Source organism: Abramis brama (assembly GCF_963993115.1).
Source record: "Abramis brama genome assembly, chromosome: 24".
NCBI classification, from domain to species: domain Eukaryota; kingdom Metazoa; phylum Chordata; class Actinopteri; order Cypriniformes; family Leuciscidae; genus Abramis; species Abramis brama.
The window spans coordinates 8,886,059-8,901,861 of record NC_139986.1 but is presented as its reverse complement, the minus strand read 5'-3'; the positions used below and the strand labels follow the sequence as shown (position 1 = coordinate 8,901,861).

Below are 15,803 nucleotides of genomic sequence, written 5' to 3'. Positions count from 1 at the left end.
TAATATAACTTGATCATCACAATATATCTGATATTATCTAATATTGTCTGTCACATTAATCTGACATTGCTAGCTTTAATCTAAATCGTTAGCACAACGCGCTAGCATTTCACTAGCCTGTTAACCTGCCATCCGTGCTTGCATTTCTTTTTTACTCGCTCGCGCCTTTTACGAGTCCATCAAACAACTGTGGTGAGTCGGATCAGTCAACAAACACAGTGAGCCATGTTATCTTCTCTTGTTATTGTCATTTGCACTGCCTGCCACATGTATAGCATAGAGTGTCTGATATCAAAGCAAATTTAAAATGCAGGCTAATGCTAATCGTAACATGTGAGTCGTCCACTGTGCTCCGTCTCTTCACCCCATGGCTCTGTCTAGCTCTGCTCTCTCTCAAGCTCCACCTCGGCCCTCAGTCGCTCCCGCTCCACCTCAGTCCTCCGGTACCCTGGTTCCACTTCGGGGGAGTCATCGTTATGGCTCCGCCGCGGCCTCCAAAGCCTACAGTGTCGTTCTGGTCCATCTGCTCTCTGTCTGGGCTCAGGGCTCCCTTTTCATTGACACCGTCTCCATCCATCATCTCCATGGCTTCGTCGAAGAGAATGGCTCATCCCTTCCTCGACTCTGCCATGGGGCATCACCCTGGCTGGACTCTGGGTGTGTTGTGTGATTGCTAACCACGCCGGAGGATGGAAAAGCTACTACGTTTGTGTGTGCTACTGTCATCATTACGACAGCAAACATCTTCTATTACTACTTGGACAGTACATTTTTCAATTAATTTAATTAAATTGGGTATATTTAGGTTTATAACTGGTCTGATTGTCATCTTATTGATGAATAGGAATGGTAGTTTGCGAGTAAAGATGGAAATTCCTGCATCAACGTCAGCTGCCTCCGTAATAATCTTATGATACATGCAGCACAATCAAGTAAAAATCGCTGATAAATGTATTAGGTAGTCTATTAGCAAAAGTGTTTTTCTATCTGTTTCTTCAAAACAAAAAGTGTTGCATTGTAAATTAAGTAAGCGTGCTCCGTCCCAGAACGTGAAGTGCAATCTGAGTGCATGCCTGCGGGGGATTGGGGATAATCGCACCAGGGCACGGTACAGGGCAACCGTGCCTAGTGTGGGTACACGCTTAGTTTAGAGTCCAATTCTGACTATTAACTATTAACTATGACTTAACTACGACTTTTGCCTCAATAAACCCCTAATGCTTATTAATAGTTAGTAAGGTAGTTGTTATGTTTAGGTATTGGGTAGGATTAAGGGATGTAGAATATGGTTATGCAGAATAAGGCATTAATATGTGCTTTATAAGTATTAATAAACAGACAATATCATAGTAATATGCATGCTAATAAGCAACCATTTACTAGTGAGAATTTGACCCTAAACTATAAACGAAAGGGTTGCTATATGCTTAAAGCATTAATTTCTTTCAAAAGAAAAACAAAATATTAAACCCAAACTTTTAAACTTTTGCATTTTTATCCAATTATGTCATAAAGTCAACATGAAATGCCACATTTTACTTCCATAATTTGATGCATTTCTGAAACAGGATAATCAACAACAACAACCAAAAATGTAGTGGGACATGATTGTTTTTGTTTTTTTATCATCGGGAATTGATTGGATGGTGAACAGTGGTCTTTATAGACCATGGGTGTCGAAACTCGGTCCTCGGCCCAAATTTTGATCAGTTTTTATTTTTTATTTATTTTTTTCTTCATTAGAATGAATTGTGCACAAAGCAAACAGGATCTACGATGAGGTTGTGGTTGATATCATTTCAGGTTTCATTCATGCTACTGGAAATGCAAGGTCAACTTGAGCACTCTGTAGTTGTGTAGTAGGTCTTCGAAGTATTCCAAACATAAAGAAAATTTGCATACTGTGCAAAAATAGTACAAGTAGCATGCTTTTCCAAGCATGGCCTTTCACACCAGCATTAATGAGTGATACGGGCCAGTAGTTTCTTTGTTTTTCCTTTCCCTCGTTTAAGGATTAGGCTGAAGCAGGTTATTATCGACTGTTGTTGGTTAGTGTCGTGTCAGGGTCAGAGGCTGTGTGAGTCATTCAGAAACCTGACACGCTGCATTCCTGCATCTCTCAGCCAGAGCTCATCACCTCCCAAGCACAGCTGTAAATTACAGACCATTACTGTCAACTATCCAGGTTTGCATTCATCTCAGTGAGCACTGAACTGTGGCCGCAGGTAGGGCAGGTAATTGCGTCAGGGTAAGCATTCGTGCAAGCATGCAGTTGTACTCAGATACACCCTTGGTCTGAACACACACACACAAACACGTGCAGCTACATGAATGTGAAGTCGTAGTCTATTTTTTGCTTTCTTTGCGTTAGCATTGTCCAGTAAAATATCAATATACCAAATTTTGATACCACAGCAAAGCATATGCCAATCGAAACACTTTAATTGGAAGTTAATTGTTAAAAAGTAATATGCAAATAAACAAACTGAATTATTTTTTGTATTTTTTTCATGCAGTTAAATGGTAAAAAATAAAGAACATTGAAATAAATGAAGAGCAGTTTTTTGTTATTAATGACAGCGGGATAGTCTACATTTAAACTGCAAAGGCCTAACGCACCAATTAGATATTTTGACAAAAAAATAAAAATAAAAATCTCTCTCTCCATGTGATTTTCATTCATTTACAGACATGGCAAAAAATATTGTCACCTTTTCACCTTTTGTTTCTTCCAAATAATCCACAATTTAAAACGTTTGAAATTAAAACATATTTTGAAATCCTCATATGCATGTCTTAAGTGAGCAGGTAAAAAAAAAAAAAAAAAAAAAAAGAAACAAAAAATGTAATTAACTAAATCTTTGGTAATTCCACAAAGAAATCCTAAAATGTCCTGTGCAATATTTCTGTCAACTTGGAGTAGTTTATAAATTACAAAAATAATGTTGGTTGTTATTGTTGGTTAAGTTATATATATATGCCACCATAATCACCATACTCTTCTTTCGTCTTCATTTTTTTCTTCAATAATAATAATTATTATTATTATTATTTATTTATTTATATTTATTTTTTGGCCATACATTGACAGTCAATGTGTTGTTTTGGGCCCTACTGATTCATGTACACAGCACTTTCTGTAGAGCATATGTTCAATTTTAAAAGCTGTAACTCTAGCTGTAATACTTGGTACCAGAATACTGTATATATATTTGAATCATGTGCGTATGTGTGGGGGTGTATGTGTCTCATTAGGTGGCAGTGTATGACTACATCTGGACGGAGGAGGAGCCTATGGTAGGATTGGCACCGCCTGTAGGCATGCCCATTACAGGATGCGAGACAAGCACCCATCTATCCATCTACACACTGCACTTGAACGGCCTGCGCCAACATTACAGACACTTCCTGAGACAACCTGATGGAGCCATTATAGAGGTGGGCATCTTCTATGGCATAATCCTAAAGTGAACTTTAAGAGTTAGTTCACCCAAAAATTTTAATTGTCATAATTTACTCACCCTCATATTGTTCCAACCCCCTAAGACTTTCGTTCATCTTCGAAACACAAATGAAGATATTTTTCAATAAAATCTGAGCTATTTCTGTCCCTCCATTGACAACAACGCAACTACCACTTTTCCGCTTCAAGAAGTTCATAAAGAGATTGTAAAACTAATTTGTATGTATTGAGCAGTTTAATCCAAATTTTCTGAAGAGACACAATCCTTTTATATGATGAACAGATTAAATTTAGGCTAATATTCTCATATAAACATTGATCAATGAACATTAACAGAAGCTCAACTGTACATGCTTGATGCGCAAGAAAAAAACTCTTGCGGAAGCTCAAACACGCCGTGTAACACGAGAATGAACCTCATTGGTTCTTGCACGTCAAGCAAGGATGCTTGAGCTTCCGTTTACCATAACTGATGTGTGAGTTGATGAATGTTTATATGTGAATAAATGCCTATATTAAATCCATTCTGGTATAAAGTGATTGTGTCTCTTAAAATAATTTGGACTAAACCACTCAATTCAAATGGATTAGTTTTACAAGCTCTTTATGAACTTTTTAAAGCAGGCAAAGTGGTAGTTGCAGTCAATGGAGGGACAGAAAAATATCTTATTTAAGATAACTTCATTTGTGATCCAAAGATGAACGAAAACCATAAGGGCTTGGAAAGACATGAGGGTGAGTAAATGACAAAATGTTTGTTTTTGGGTGAACTTACCCTTTAATAAGTGACTGTCTCAGAACGCTCTATATGTGTCACACTGATGACATTAGCCGCGTTTCCATTACCCTTTAAATTGCGCAAATTGAAATTGAAAATACGCTCAATGGAACCACGTCAATTTCGCAAAAACTCCCATTTATCGCAAAAAAGTTTTTACGCTCGCATGAGGTGGTTTTTCAGGCAATTCGAAAAAGAAATATTTCGCAAAACTGCAATGGAAACAGGTCACCTGACTTAGAAGGCGCGGTGTGTTTTGACAGAATACGAGACAGAGTTATTTATTAAATTCATAAAAGACAAAAGAATTACAGGAATACTGGATTCTAAACCTCAAAGAAATGCCACAATCCAGACCTCGGAGCAGAAATGAGTGAGAAACACCTCATACACAGTATAAGGGTCTTTCCTTGCCATTAATGCTTGGATAACACGCCTACGTCGCTTTCCATTAATAATAATAATGTCTAGTGCGGTGGCTGTGATATATATATAAACCTACTAACGTCCGTTGGCATGATTTTTGGAATTACTTATCTTATGTTTTAGTCGCATTACATCGGTTAATGGAAACGCTGTCATTTCGCAATAGTTTTTTTAACGATATTTAGAAAAAATCACAAAAGTTTTGCGCACATCTGTAATGGAGGCCTATTAATTAACAGAACACAGGTGATACAGATAACGATGATTGATTAAACAGGTGATACAACTGAACTGATAATGACAGTAACCATGGAAACGAAGGAGTGGCGGGAAAAGAACAAAGGAAAACAGGAACAAATCAAAACACAGAATGAAAGTCCAAACATACACTGACAATATGCACAACACACGTGACAATATGCACAACACACAAACGGTGCTACTCACGTGGCGGTCACCCAAGAATTGATCAGTCACAATTGATCACAATTGAGCCTAACAGTAGCATGTTGCTATGCTAACAACACAAAACAGAAAAAAAAAAGAAAAAAAAATTCATTGGACTGAAGAATTAAATGTACATATTTTTTCTAGACCATCCAGCATCTCACTGATTTACAATATGTTGTGATATTGCCTTACCTGTGAAGGATACATACAACTGTTCCTCAGGTTTTAGACAAAACAATCCGAAATGGCAGCATACTGATGCTGTCTACACTGGAATTTTTTTTTTGCTCTGGACACAATTTTCACTCATAAAGTGCTACAAAATTTCACAAACAATTACAACTTAAAATTTGAATTAGAATAACTGAAATAGTATTTTCTTTTAAAATGTCCACCAATAATGTTTATTTAATTTACAAGAAGAAAAATAATTTTTACAGTGCATCTTGTGAAAAAAGTCTTCTTTTCCAAGTGTGCCTAATGATGCCTAAAAATTCTGCTGCTCACTAGGTTTTGGAACTGAGCTAAAGAATGCTAAAGAATGGGGTATTGTCACGTTCACCACAGGCAACCAATGCATATCGCTCATGAATGTATCCCTCACACCTGGACTAGGTGCTAATTCTTTCTTCCTTTGCTTAATCTAGGAATCTATAGCAGGATATATTCGCTAACCTCAGCCCATGGCTTCACACGTTATTAAATGCAGTGGAACAGCAGGGCGCAGACTGCCGTCCAGATTGCTGTCTAATTAAATGTACCACTGATTCTGCTTGGTAACAACTGCAAGCACATGAATTAACTCCCATCCCCCCCGAGAACAACCTGGATCATCCTAACAAAATTAATATTTTAGAACTTCCGTGTCAAAAACAGCAGATTTATGCTGCATGCGCGTCAACGGGTCGCTTGCAGGCAGTGCGGTCGGTTAATGGCGTCCTGAGCTGTTTTGTGACTGATGAGAGCACCACCGAACACGCCACATATTTATCAGTCTGAGGGGTGGCCCTGGAGAGCTGCAAACACAAACACATCAGTGATGATACTAAACAACAGAACACTTGACAAGCTGTCAAAAATTCCTAAACTTTGTCCATGTTTGTAAGACCAAATTCTGTATACTAGCATTCAAAAATAGCAAATCATACAAACTCATATCTAGATATACAATAGGTTCTGTAAATGCCAGCTTTGTAAAATTCACTCTTGCAAAGATATAGTGATTTAGACGAAAAACCATCTGAAGGCCCAAAAAGTCTTCGATTTTGTTTTTGGAATCTGAATTTAATGGAAGCTATGTTCCAAACCCATTTTACTGCTGTATGCATGTTTAAATTCATTTGCATCTTTATTTATTTGTTCGTTCCTGCATTCATCCATGTTAAATGTTAGCATTCAGGCCGTCAATGTATCATATGAACAGTTTCCACACAAAAGCAGTTAATTCAGCACACTGAGACATTTATTTATTTATTTAAAAATAAAGAATGTACAATAAAAAATGCTGGGTTGTTTCAACCCAACTTTGGGTAAAATATGGACAAGCCCAATTTAAATTTTTAAATTACAATTTTAACCCAACATTTGGGTTTGTCCATATTTGACCCAAAATTGGGTTAAAACAACCCAGCATTTTTTAGAGCGTATAAATGCATTATTATTATTAAAAATGATTGATTTTGCACAATAAGAGTGTGCACAGTAAGAGTATTAAGATAGTAATCTTTGATTTCATGTGGACTTCCGCACTGAGTGACTTTGATTATTTTAGGAGGGGGTTGTGTATAGTGTTTGTGGCTGGCTCAGCAGAGGGAAGTGTCAGGCCATATCTGGAGTGTGTGATGGGTGTGGCAGTGGGCAGGCTGACACACGAAAGACGCTGATAGCATCAGTGCCGTCCACCCCAGGGCACATGCGAGAGCCACGCCAGCACCCAGACAGCACTGCCAACCTACAACGCTAACTCTAACTCGTTCTCAATGTATTTAATGTAATGTTATCATCTAGAAGTAATCAAAGCTCTAGAACACAAAGTGACCATGTAGTAGCTAATTTAGGTGTTGGACACTGGGATATGAGCAGGGGTTTAAGTACTTCAGGATACACTTTAGTATTATTTGGGGGGGAATATGTACTTTTTCCTCAAGTTTTATTGAAACTGAATATTTGAATATTTACCCAATTTCTTAAGTGTATAGTAATCAGTCTATCAACCACAAAAAAATGTCTGCGGTTGAATTTAAATAAAGCAGCTTTTTCTAGAACAGTGATATGACTGGAGCATTCAAGGTCAGAATTGTTTAAGGTGGTGGGCCTTCATATGTTTCCATGATATTGATCATATATATATATATATATATATATATATATATATATATATATATATATATATATATATTAACAGTGCATGACACAATAAAATGTCTCTTCCTATTTCCTATTATCAAGTATGTCAGTATAAACATTACATGAATTATAAACATTAAGATAATGTTACCTATACATGTCCTCCTGCTATATTAGTCTGAGACAACAGAACGTCTGTTTAAAAATGGAGATGAACTCATCATAATCAAGCTTCTCTGTCAGTTTGTGTTAAAGGAATCGCCCGGGTTCATTGCTAGACTTGGATTCTTGCAGCAGTACAATTGGGATATTTGAAATGATTTAAGCTACAGTATTAACTGATTGATATTGGCTATACCTATTTCAAATTCAACTTTTGCAAGTTTTACAACCTTGCATCGTAAAGATAACATTGTGGATGGGACTAACAGAAACTTACAAATCATACACTGTAAAAAAAAAAAAAAAGTTGTGTCAACTTAAAAAAAATAAGGCAACTTTATCGCAAGCTCTTTTTTGAGTAAACTCCACAAACAGGGACTGAAGTCCACGCAACTCAAAAGATTACGTTAAAATCATAAGTTGCTTCAACATAAATAGTCATGTTTAGCTAATGAATAACAGAACAAAGTATTTTTAGTTGGCTGAACACAAATGGGCCTATTATCTTATAGGCCTATATTGATTTATTATATATTATTTAAATAGTTTAATTAAATAAGAGACAGACCATAACACGAGTCAGATAACTTTATTTTTATTTTATTTAAACTGTTTGTGTCCGATGCACAACAATGACATTATCGTAGCAAGTCTTGAATTTGTTAACTCAGTGCATGGTACTTTGTTTATTTTCACACACGTGATGATATGCACCTATTGGGAGAGGAAAAACGCTAGGAAACCACCTGCAATTGACCATTGAAACTTTTTGTTTTCCTACAAAGTTATAGAAGCTTCGCCACTGGATTGGAGTCATCTTCTCATTATTTCTTTACAAATTTTGTTTACAAATTTTTATTGCACCATTGAAGTTGATTAGATCCAAATACATTTCTGTGCACAAACCCATCATTACAGGGGATTTAGGTTTCAATGAAGATAAGCTTTGTCAGCATGCAACAGAAAAGTGTGCAGTTTAATCAGTTGCAATGTTGCGGCAACTTTATGATCCTCTTGTGATGTTTCTATTAAAATTAGAGATCCTTTAAAAGCAAACATTACTTAAGCAGATGTTTTCCGCTCCTGAGTAACTACAAATTAGGCAGATAATAGCTCCGATTTTAATGCAGCACCAATAACTTCTTCAGTTCCGATTGGGCCAACATCCACCTCATATGTGGAAACAAGATGGCGTTGGACATAAACGCGTGTGAATTCATTAGGGCTCGTGCTAAAACGGCAGTAGGTTTATGTGTGTGAGCGAGTGTCTTTCCTCTCGGGCTAGTGTTTAAGTGTCTGCGGCCTAAGAAAGCGGCACTCTGGCCAACTGTGCTGCATCATCTCTTGTTCCCATATGCCGTCTGCAGCATATGTGAAGCCTGCCGCCACTTCTGTAAAACTTCCATTAAAAATGCACAACTACAGCTCCAACAGCTTGAGTATTACCTCTGCACAAATTATTAATGCTCTGCAAAACCGCTGATGAGCACCCAGCACGCATTAAACACACTCACTTTTGCCAGCCTGTTTTTTTCATGTGGCTTTTGAGGTTTAGAAGCATGCGGCACTGTTTGTGTTTCTGTGTGTCTTTTGTTTGTCCTTGAATGCAGCAGACTCTTTAAATAGACGCCGTGTGGCAATCGTCTGGTATCGAAAGGTGTTAACGATTGAATGCTAGTGACTTTTGCCTAACAACACAGATAGTTTTAGTGACACGGTGGTTCTGGATACTATCTTCTGCATGTTAAAGAACTTGTCTTGATAGTGGAAACAGGAGCTAGTTGTTACTCCTGTGAATATTTTCAGGGTAATTTTATTTTCAAGTGAATTTCTGAATATGACACAAACCTTAAAGTCTTGAATGCAGAAAACCTATTGGACAGCACTTTTTCTTTCTTTTTTTTTTGCCCAGGAAAAAAATAGCTGAATTAACCTGTTATATACAGTAACATTATTATAGCAGGGCATCACTGTATATTGGGGCTGTTTATTGACACTGAACTGAAGTTATTTTGTAAAGCTAAATTGTATTATAGGCTTGTGTTAATAGCTTCTCTGCAAAACATTTAATTTCTCTGTGAAACAATTCATAAAACAGCAAAAATGTAAAATTTGACATACACAAATTGATGAATTATGAATAAATGAATTATATAAAATTACAACATTTAAAATTACTGCTGCAGTTTTTTTTTAAAGGGTTAGTTCACCGAATAATAATAATTATCATCATTTACTAACCCTCATGTCATGGCCCATGAGACTTCCGCTCATCTTCGAATCATAAATGAAAATATTTTCATGAAATCTCAGTGATTTATGTCCCTCTATTGAAAGTCTATTCCACATAAACTTCGACTCTTCATAAAGTTCATAAAGAGATGTTAAAAGAACTCCAAAGCAGTTTAAACCTGTTTTTTTTAATGAGACATATGATGAACAGATTTAATTTAGTATTATATTCAAACATAAACATTGCACATATAGAGCACATCAAAAATGGTTTGACACACGAGTACCAATGAGGTTTGTTCTCGCATGTTACGCAAGCATGTTTGGGCTTACGCAAGAACCAGTGAGGTTTCAAGCAAGTACAGTTGAGCTTCCACTTTCCATATTTGATGAGCTCTTTATATGTGTGTTGATCAATGTTATATGTGAATAAATGGCTAAATTAAATCTGTTCATCATATAAAGCGATTGTGTATCTTCAGAAGACCGACTGAACCGAAAGTCTAAAGGGTTTTGGAATGACTTGGGGATAAGTACATAATGACAGAATTTTCATTTTGGGATGAACTACCCCTTAAAATACCCTAGTTCAAACTTTCAGTTAAAATCTAAAATATGTATAAAGGGTAACACTTTAGAATACTGTTCCTTCATTAATGAATAATTACACAGGAACAAACGAGTAATGCATTATTAACATTCTAGTAACTACTGTTAACTAACAAGAAACTCTGATTAACAAATTAGCAAGTAATAGTGCTCAGATGAATGTAGTAGTTCATTATTAGCTAATCAATAACTACTATGTTTTTTCATACCTCCCAGAGAACTACTATCTACAGGTTCATAATTAACATGAATAATGCATAATTTATAATAAAAGGTAATGGTAACCCACTAGTAATAACTCAAGTATTACTACATCATTCTAAAGGAACTACTAATTATTTGGATCAGTATTCTAAAGTTAAAAACATGATAACTACCTAATATTGACTGAAGTCATTGTAAGCTTTTGAGATTTTTGTAAGATTTTGAATAGTAATTCCTTCCAATGGATTTGGTAACACTTTAGTCATTACTAGTGTGTTCCCATGATCTTCACTTTAGAATACTGATCCAAATAATTAGTAGTTCCTTTAGAAAGATGTAGTAACACTTGAGTCATTACTATCAAAAACCTTACAAAAGCCTTAAAACTTACAATGACTTCAGTTAATATTAGGTATTTATCATGTTTTTCACTTTAGAATACTGATCCAAATTATTAGTAGTTCCTTTAGAAGGATGTAGTAACACTTGATTAATTACTAATGAGTTACCATTACCTTATTATATATTATGCATTGTTAATATTAATTATGAACCTGTATATAGTAGTTCTTAGTAGTCTTCAGTGAGGTATGAAAAATAGTAGTTACTGATTAGCTAATAGTGAACTACCACATTCGACTGAACGCTATGACTTACTAATTCGTTAATCAGAGTTTCTTGTTAGTTAATAGTAGTTACTACAATGTTAATAGTGCATTACTCATTTGTTCCTGTGTAGTTATTCATTAATGAAGGAACAGTATTCTAAAGTGTTACCGTATAAAGCTTTATAGTCTTTTGTTGTAATGTATGATACAGTGCAGTTTTATTGTATTTGCTTGATGATATTGGAGTTCCAAAAAAGGTCATACTTTATGATTACTCACTATGACTAATTAGTACTACTGCTAGAGAAAACAACCATTTATGTAACTGAACTTTTGATTCAAAACCTGAAATTTAGCATTTATGACATCTAGTCCCAGTCACCCCTATGCCATTAATTATGTGTGTTATTAGTGTGTTATTGAACCAAGGCATGTCCAGAGACTTCTTCAACCTGGGGTGATCATTTGCTCCCAGTGCAGGCGGTAAGAATCGTGACATTTTATGTGTCATATCTTCCTTTGGATAATAGTGCATCAGATCCTCCATTAAAGTCCTTCTGTTGAGCTCACATTTATGAGTCAGAGCTCTGGACAGCCGACTGAAGCCACATTGACCCAGATTAGCATTTGAATTTGAAATATTTAACCTTTAAAATAATCCTGCAGCTAGAATCATTGACAAACGACCTCAGTTCCTCCTCTCGTGTCTGCTTATAATCACTGTTCTTTATGTTTGACTATGTCTCATATGCCATGAGGTCAACTGCAAAAATAATAGTAAGTAAAAAAAAGAAAAAAACATCATACTAATTATATATATTATATTATATTTAACTTTTTGTTCTTGTTTAATGGGGCTAGATAATTCAAATATGTTGCATGCATGTCATTTTTCCATTTCAAACTTATTTATGTGAATTGAACAATATCTTGCAGTTGTGGTGTGATAAAAGTCATTTCATTTGAGATTTTGCTCTAACCAGCCACAATAAGGAACGGAACATGTTGCTATGTTTTTAGTTTTTATTTGTGCAGTGCTGATCTGGACTCCACTGTGAAACTAAATCTTCAAAAGACCACTTTGTTGTATGTGTCAATTTATTTAATATATTTTTTAATGTTACATACTGCCGTTTTTTTGTCCATTATTGTTTCCAACACTATGGCTGTCATGTTCTTTGTTAACTAGCACAGTTTCAGGTTGCTTAAATGTTAAAGGTCTACATAACCAATAATTGTAATTATTGCAAAAGAGTTAAATGCAATCCAACTACAATCCAACTTTTGACAGAATATCCACTTTAGTTTACAACACATAAGTAAGAATTTCCTGTGAATGTGTGAGACTTCCGATTCATTAGCCACTATACAGTAGATACATTACTAGAAGAACAAACTGCAGTAAATAAAACTATCTGTGTTACAAATCTGTGTGTTTGTTTATGATAATAAGTTGTAATATGAAAACAAAAACCAGTTTGCTAAATCAAGCAGCATAATGGACTGTTTTTGTACAGCTAAAATAACTGGAAGCAGATGACACCGGAATCCTTGCACTTTCAATGTGGATGCATGCTAATTGTGGGAAAATAACTTAAATAGTTTTGAATAACCTTTGATTATTAAGTTTTCTTACATTGAGATGAAGTTACAAAGCAAATCTGAATAATTAGTTTAAACATTTTGTATGGTGTGTTGTTACAGGTGATGGATGATTCTGAGAGTAAAGAGTTTCAGACATCAGAGGTGCATGAGGAACATGAGAGGATGAAGAGTGTGACACATTGCAGAGAGAGGAAGAGGAGAAAACCTGCCTGGCGTGAGTACCAACACCAAACCGAGACGCAAATGAATGTAGATTAAGATAAACAGTTATATGATAATGGTGCTGGAAGTTATTTTTTTTTATTTTATTATTGTTTGTGTTGTGTGTTAAAGGATCGCACAGGGTTGAGCCTCTTGGAGGAAGTGCCTGTGACTCAAGCAATGGAATTAAAGAGCCGAGCCCATAACCTGAAGTTGCCACACAGAATAAAAACAATAAAAAAATAAAAAATTACTTTCTAAACACAATGATGATTTACAGTACATTTGTATATATATATATATATATATATATATATATATATATATATATATATATATATATATATATATATATATATATATATATATATATATATATATATATATACGCCTATGTTTTCAAAAATGAAAATTCTGTCATCATTTACTCACCCTCAAGTTATTCTAAACCTGAATGAATTTCTTTCTTCTGCTGAACACAAAAGAAGATATTTTGCAATATATTGGTAACAGAACAGTTGATAGGCCCCATTGACTTCCATAGTATGGAGAAAGAAAAAATACTATGGAAGTCAATGGGGCCCATCAACTGTTTGGTTACCGACATTCTTCAAAATATATTCTTTTGTGTTCAGCAGAAGAAAGAAATTCATACAGGTTTGGAATAAATTGACGGTGAGTAAATGATGTCAGAATTTATTTGGGTGAACTATCACTTAAAAAAACTAATGTAAAGACGAGAACCGACAAACACAACAAATATACAATATATAATACAATAGTATATAAAAGGGGTGAACTTGCATGTTGAACCACGTAAACCCCCCCTGAATTGAAATATAGGAAACAGAAAGCCAAAATGGCAACTAAACTAAACATAGCCCTTACATCTACCTAGAAATTAAAAATAAATAAAAAATAGATAAAATAATTGGTAGCAAGAAATAATTGGTAAATCAAGAAAGATTTAATGGAAACTGATGCACTCCAATTAAACATGGATTTGAATGAAGATTTCAAAAGTGCAATACATAAAAGCAAGGCAGTTCATCACCCAGAAAACAATGTAAAGTAAAAGTTCCACGAAGACATGAATGCGGGTCGTTTGGTCTTCACTGCTGCTTCAACACCATGAAAAATGACGATTCTAAAAGTCACTTATCAAGACACAGTGATAAAATATCAATATTGGGGCCACATTAAGCAGGATAATATTCTGTCTGCCTTGATTTGTATTGAGTATGTGTCTGCTGCCCGGTGCTTGACGTAATGAACTCGCCCACAAATCAGCCCTTAATGGGGCCCTACTTATATATACTGCTTAATTAAAGGTTGTGGGCTTATTAACATGTGTCAGCGGTGGCGGCTGTGCGAGATTGAATCTGTTCGTACGGAGCCAGGTTGTAAAGGTTTTATAGATAACCTATCATTATTAAAGCCCATTGCTTAATATCAGATCTTAATAACCTGTCATTTTCATTGATGATGATTTTCTTTATGGGCGGCCATTATGATCCAAAGTTGCGGCTGTTTAGGGAAAAGCTGTTTGGGACTCTCGGCACCTCAGCGCTTATGACTCTCGTGTGCTCATTGAACTTTCTGTCTTTTATGCGACGAGAGAGCATCAGTGAGTAGTGACCAGAGGGCTTTTAGCTCAGAACAGCCCAGCTGAGATGAGCCTTCATCTGTTTCTCTCTGTTTCTCTCTCTGTCTCTCTCTCTGTCTCTCTCTCTCTCTCTCTCTCTCTCTCTCTCTCTCTCTCTCTCTCTCTCTCTCTCTCTCTCTCTCTCTCTCTCTCTCTCTCTCTCTCTCTCTCTCTCTCTCTCTCTCTCTCTCTCTCTCTCTCTCTCTCTCTCTCTCTCTCTCTCTCTCTCTCTCTGTGTGTGTTCAAGCTTCTTCCCTGACCAGCATCAGAAACACACATTGAGTCCATCAAACTAATTCATATCCATCATGCATTCTTGCATTTTATTACAACAGATAGTAGATGGTGTGCAATATCTATATACTAAACTACCATTCAAAAGTTGGGGGTCAACTTGATACTTTTGTTCAGAAAAGATGCATTCAATTTATCAAAAATAGTCAATACATTAATGCTACAAAAACAAATCTATTTGAAATAAATGCTCTACTGTTAGACAATTGGGAATCACCACTACAGAAATAAATACACTTTCAAAATAGATTAAAGCAGAAAACACCTATTTTCAATTTAAATAATATTTACAATGTTTTGACTGTATTTTTGAAAAAAGTTCTGTGAGACTGACGTTCACTCCATATGACCAGTACTTCAAATATTTGATTGCTAATGACAAATACTGTTTCATATTGATTTAAAATTCAAACGGATCCCCAGCAGCAGTTATTTCTGCGAAAGATGCCGGTGGGTTCTCTGTTCTGTGTTTTTGCTGATTTCAGTGAAAAGAGAAGTCAAACCATGGTATAGGAATTACAACTTTTTGAAGTATGTTCTTGCATACACAGTCCTGCTGGTACTTAAACATGAAAAGGAAACACTTTGTGTAATTCTATATTTAAGTATCCCTGCTGGTATTGAATATAGAGAGAAGGTGATGGGTGCAGTGGGTATGATAGAGGGCATTCTATGGGCTGTATTGTTGGGCTCTGACTCTGCTTAGTTCAATTAAACTACACAAAGGCTTTTCAAATATTCAGATTTGACTTTAGGGAACTTTGCATTTTCTCTTTAAGA

The 15,803-nt window shown here is 35.6% G+C and overlaps 1 protein-coding gene across 1 annotated transcript in view; it reads left to right on the top strand.

Annotated features, from left to right (window-relative positions):
- Positions 1–13,334, top strand: part of ofcc1 (orofacial cleft 1 candidate 1) — an 84,005-nt gene extending 70,671 nt beyond the window's left edge. The window contains exons 8-10 of the mRNA XM_084102928.1: positions 3,256–3,438; positions 12,983–13,097; positions 13,217–13,334. Of these exons, the coding sequence (XP_083959054.1) occupies positions 3,256–3,438; positions 12,983–13,097; positions 13,217–13,290 (372 nt within the window). The 3' untranslated portion in view covers positions 13,291–13,334. The remainder of the gene's footprint in view (positions 1–3,255; positions 3,439–12,982; positions 13,098–13,216) is intronic.
- The last annotated feature ends 2,469 nt before the right edge of the window (positions 13,335–15,803 follow it).